This window comes from Theobroma umbraticum, unplaced genomic scaffold, assembly GCF_002168275.2.
Source record: "Theobroma umbraticum cultivar Fairchild unplaced genomic scaffold, ASM216827v3 scaffold_4.1, whole genome shotgun sequence".
Classification (NCBI taxonomy): Eukaryota; Viridiplantae; Streptophyta; class Magnoliopsida; order Malvales; family Malvaceae; genus Theobroma; species Theobroma umbraticum.
The window spans coordinates 3,318,293-3,323,817 of record NW_018397258.1 but is presented as its reverse complement, the minus strand read 5'-3'; the positions used below and the strand labels follow the sequence as shown (position 1 = coordinate 3,323,817).

The 5,525-nt window shown below is 35.4% G+C and overlaps 2 protein-coding genes across 2 annotated transcripts in view; both read right to left on the bottom strand.

The window, feature by feature from the left end:
- Positions 1-1,969: 1,969 nt before the first annotated feature.
- ARF11 (auxin response factor 11) lies at positions 1,970-5,523 on the bottom strand. Its single transcript, XM_021424458.2, has 12 exons — positions 5,388-5,523; positions 5,206-5,262; positions 4,780-4,932; positions 4,599-4,683; positions 4,375-4,465; positions 4,105-4,269; positions 3,894-4,007; positions 3,734-3,806; positions 3,507-3,654; positions 2,828-3,420; positions 2,553-2,740; positions 1,970-2,437 (listed from the first exon to the last, which is right to left on the bottom strand). The coding sequence occupies exons 1-12, from the start codon at positions 5,388-5,390 to the stop codon at positions 2,290-2,292; spliced, it is 1,818 nt and encodes a 605-aa protein (XP_021280133.1). The 5' UTR covers positions 5,391-5,523; the 3' UTR covers positions 1,970-2,289.
- Positions 5,467-5,525, bottom strand: part of LOC110413299 (cellular apoptosis susceptibility protein, putative / importin-alpha re-exporter) — a 1,951-nt gene continuing 1,892 nt past the window's right edge. The window contains exon 2 of the mRNA XM_021424062.1: positions 5,467-5,483. Within this exon, the coding sequence (XP_021279737.1) occupies positions 5,467-5,483 (17 nt within the window). The remainder of the gene's footprint in view (positions 5,484-5,525) is intronic.

Here is a 5,525-nt window from a genome sequence, read left to right as displayed (position 1 = left end):
TAATATTTTAAATAAATTACCAATTATTAATATTTAAAAATAAAATAAAAATAGAGAAAATAAAAAATGAATCATAATAATATTTAACTTAAATAAATTATTAATATTTTAAAATATTAATGATTAAATTATTAATATTTTAAATAAATAATCAATTATTAATATTTAAAAATAAAATAATTTATCATAATAATATTTAAATTAAATAAAATATTAATATTTTAAATATTAATAACTAAATTATAAATAAATATTAATATTTAAAGGTCAATTATTAATATTTTAAATAAACTATCAATTATTAATATTTAAAAAATAAAATAAAATAATTAACCATAATAATATTTAATAAAAATATTAATATTTAAAAATATAATGATTAAATTATAAATAAAATATTAATATTTAAATTATCAAATATTAATATTTGAAAATAAAATAAAATAAAATAATTGATCATAATAATATTTAATTAAATAAAATATTAATATTTTAATATATTAATGATTAAATTATAAATGAAATATTTATATTTAAATGATTAATTATTAATATTTAAAAAATCTAATAAAAATAAATAGTAATATAAATAATAAATGATGTTTTTATCTTTTTATTTTCTATTCTTTTCTTATTTTAAAATTATTGTTACCAACCAAACACTGCAATAAGTTATAATAATTATTTTTGTCCTATCCCATTCATCGTACCAAATGAAGTAATAACTATTATATTCTATTCACACCTCATTCTATTATTACATAATAACTATTCTATTACATTTTTGTCTATTCCACCAAACAAACTTAACCTATAGTTTTTTCTATACATGATAATGACCGGCGGTTGTGTCCTCTCTTTCTCACCTAAAACTTGGATATAATCCATTTTTCTCATAAAATAGTAGAAAAGGGTTGGATAGTTGAATCGTTGGGGTGAGGAGGAATGATGGCCATCCCAAATCTTTAATGTCAACATCAAAAGGATTTTCCACCAACTTAAGAAGAAGTCCATTTTGGCCGTCCGCAATTTGGACAGTTACTGCCTTTAGAAGAAGCAATATCTCCATGAAAACAACCCCTTGCCCAAGTTTGCCTCTCCGCATTTTGGGCATCTTCGCAAAAGGGACAGCTAACCCACCTCGCCTTAGACCCCATTATTTCATTCCCCCTCGCACCCATGCCTGCATCCGCGCCCGTTTTTCTAGCACACCCATTTTTCCTCCAAAGCACTTCTTTGGCTCATAAAGATTTTCTTTTCTTGGCTCTTGCCCTACAAAGACCCATGGCTTTCCTTCGTCTTCTATAACGTGTACAATCCGCCTTACATGTAAATGGGATCCATAAAAGCTTTGGTTCTCTGTTGAGGCCTAACATGTACATCGAGGGAAAAGCAATTAGTAGGGTGAAACTAGAACCCTTGTTGGCAAGGCAAGGCAAGGCAATTGTAGCCATGCCCATACAAGGATTTGGACCAGTGAACTTATAAAAGCTAGTCAATGCTGGTAGGTGCAATTTCGGTCGGGCAAGTGATAAGCAAGAACTGTTCCCTTAATTATGTACGATGATGCGAGACCTAACAAGATTAGCTATAATATTAGCCGAGATCTCATGAATGCCTGCAATCGTACCAACCTACTGCCGTGTCCCATCTGAAAAATTTCAGGACCAGAAACTTTACAACTTAATTGAGAGGACAGACATAATGTGGATAAACCTGCCGCAAGAGGGACCAGAAGCACAGCAGTTGGCCACCGCTAGAGTTGTGACAGCACACAGGGGGCCCTCTGGCCAGGAGGAAGGCAGAGCCATCGAGATTGGTTCCAGAACGTAGCGAAATAAACGGAAATCTCAAGGCAAGACAATTGAGACAATTTCTTCATCGGCTTTCCCCCAGAGGGGCCAGACCATGGTGAAAGCTACAGCTCAGAGTACGGCACCCAATGGAAACGAACCAACAAGAACTGAAGTGCAAATTAAATGCAAGCATTTATATTTTTTACAGGCTGATCCACTGAAACCACACCACCCAACAAAGTAAGGTATACACAAACGAAATGTTTCATTTCTAAACCTAAAAATCTTCCTATTCTTTTTAGACATAAATTAAGAGTTTGCTTTCCCCAATGCATTTTCATTCACTCTTGTATTGTCCTTGAGCAAAGCTCTCAAAAGAAACAAAGGAAAAGAAAAAGCCTAAGCAAACTAAACTACCAACATTTCTTCTCCCACCATTCCAAACCAAGGAAAATAAGATTAAAATATATAAATAAGAAAAGTTCTCAAACGTTCATGTTTCAGACCTATGCTCTGAATCCAAGCTTACAACAGTCCCTTCACCGTCCAAAGATGATGCTGGAAATTTGCATCTTGCACTCATCTTCTTCACCTCCTCACTTGAATATATGAAGATCTTTCTCACCATCTTACAAAATTCCCTACAATTAAAATAAAGGAATTTTTTTTTCTCAAAATCAGCTCTGGAATATATATATCTATATATATATATATATATATATATATAAATTGGGGATGTGTTTCTATGTTACTTACATCCATGGATCATCGCCCACAAGCATCATATCACCCTCATCATCAGTAAAAACAACTGCCCATTTACCACGGGGATGAAGCTCTCCCTTGATATCAAACATTTTCTCCAGCTCATTTATGAGATCATCATATCCTTTCAACACAGTTAAGTCAACAGCACGACCAACTGCAATACCTTGCATGTGCACCTTTGGAATCCAGAGATATTGTTTCCATTAGGCACTTAAAAAATTAAAGAAATCTAGGTAGAAACCAGGAGACAGCTCAAAGTTTACCTTAGTACGAGTTCTCATGGAAGTAGCAGCACCCTGCTTACCCTGCATCTCCTTGGTTGATGTCTCTGACACAACTAGCTTCTGCTCCTTTGAAGGCTTTGAGGTTTCAGGATTCTGATCGACATTGAGAGTCGTGCTTGTCTGTTCCTTGTCTTGGGGACCAGCTGCACTAGTGCTATCTGTCAAATTAAACCCAAACAACCGGCAACCTGTGGAAGTCTCAGATTTTTTTCCTTTTTCAACTTGGTCAAGCATCAGGCCATTGCTTGGCCTTGATTGAACAGAAGAGGCATAACCAACAAGAACAGTCCGTGGTGTTCCAGTTTTGTTGTTGTCATCCATTGAGTCGCGAAAAAGGTTTAGAGAGACATTCACATGAGGAGAAGGTGCCCAGACATTTTCAGGCCGAGTCCTTGAGTTATAGCCTCCACTGCTATTGGCAAGACAGTTATCAATTTCTTTCTGCCTAATTGGCCACATAACTTGACTTTCACTGCTTTGGACTTCCACCGTGCTTCCTACTTGGGTCAGTTCATGAGATTGGGTTGACCCACGACACCAGAAGGCTGAACCAGCTGAATTTGTAGTAATTTCTACAATTTCAATGCATGAATAAACGTTAATAAAGTGAGCACCCAATACTCTACTAAAAATACTTGCAAGAATAATTTTCCCACACCAGAAGCTGGAATATCAACCGGTCGTGGTCTTTTGCTCTTTACAGCTGGTTGTACAAGATTTATCGAAGCAGAAGGCACAAATGGTTCTATTTCCCATGGAGAAACTCTCTCTGGCCTCTGTATTGTTGCAGGTTCATCCCATTGAATCTAAAAGGAGAAATAGTTGGGTTGGACTAATATATAAACAAGAAAAGAAATAAGTCAGGATACAGGATTTCGAACCAACCTTCAAGGACCGCCATTTAGATTCTGACCAATGTGGGGAAATATCTCCAACCCCGACTATGGTACCGGTGAACCTGATTTTGAAAAAAGAAATCCCAATAGGTAAAAAGGATCTAAGAAGAAGATAGGTGTTGCAGCATAACACATAGACACAAACATACCTTCTCTCAGGTGATTCTTCTCCCTCAAATCTCATCTTGAAACGCATGCCAACAGAGAAACCATTTTTAATAGCCTCCAGATACTTGTTAACCCCAATTATGAATTGGCTTGTCCTGAACAACGGCAGAGAAATGAAATTCAGACCCAATAATAACCAGTATAATAAACTAATACTGTCAACCATGTTTAAACCAAGTAAGAATATTAAACCTTGGCTTGTAGTATACAACAAAGAGGGTATGAGTTGTAACAGCATGAGCAGCAGTAGCAAGCACTCCTAAATGCATGCTCTGGCTCGATATCACAGACGAAGGCATTGTACTTTGTTGACGAGCAAGCCGCCGAACCCCAACCCTTAGTTCTCCATTATCACCTCTATAAAAAAATGCCAATGCAGTTACAACCAAAGATCCTGCAAGAATGGCACACCTGAACACACACATAACACAACACGAAACATAGTTCAAAAAGTCAAAGTACCTGAGAAAAACAAAAGCATCTCCTGCAACCAATCTCTTGGAAGTAACAAAGGTGCTCCACCCTGTTGTAAGTAAATGTCTCCGTGGTTGCCCTGATCATTGGAATTACAAGTTAAAAATAGATCAACAAAGGAATAACAAATGTTATACTTAAGAGGTATATTTATGTCTGCCAAACCCATAACATGTTAAGAAAGCAAATCTAAAATGACATGAAACCATTACCCCTAAATATATGCTTGAACCGCCACTCATACCCATGAAGATCTTTGGCCACCAACTCCTGAGTTGGGGTTGCTTGACTCATATCCTATTTGAAATGAATAGAAACAGAGTTTCAATCAAACACCATAATGTGACAGTCTAACAAGGATCATTATTAGTAGAATTAAACCAAACTTATTACCAATGGTGGCAGGCAGTCGGTGGCATGCTTTCGCAGAACAGAGAACCCTCCATGAGTGCTTGTGTCTGATGCCGTTAAAATCTTACAAAAGGAATGAACTGTCCTCTTTGGAGCCTCAGTTGGGCAGGGATCAGGGCTTGTAGGTTCACTTTGCTGTAATGATAACATAAGATTGCACAAAGACTATTTGAGAAACCAATTATTTTCCTCAGGTCCGTTAAAAAATCTCATCACTCTTCACCCTTTTAAATAATTTAGAAAATATCCAAAGCCTGAGACCTATACAAGGCACTAATATAACTAAATAATTACATTATATTATATGTTTTCATTCCTATTTCCTAAGCAAATCTATCAATGGGGAAAAAAAGATATGAAATAAGCAACAATAAAAAGAAATGAATGAACAACAAAGCATTTACTCACATCTGCTTCAGGCTGCAAAGTGATCTGAGCGTAAACCTCATCTGTCTCTTGTTCTGCCTATTTAAAAAAAATTACATAAAAAATAAAAGATAAAAGATACAAGTAACAGGAAGGCGATCCCTTCAAGCTCAAAAAATAAAATAAAGTGAAACTAACTAGAAACAGAATCAGAGATAGAATACCATTAACTGAACGTGAAGAACACGACATAGGATCTTAGAATGAAGATTAAACAGCGGGGCTTGATGATTAAGTTCCTGATTAGTTGATGCTTCTAACTGCAGAACACATCAGTGCCAACTCAAAAAAAGCAGAAATCT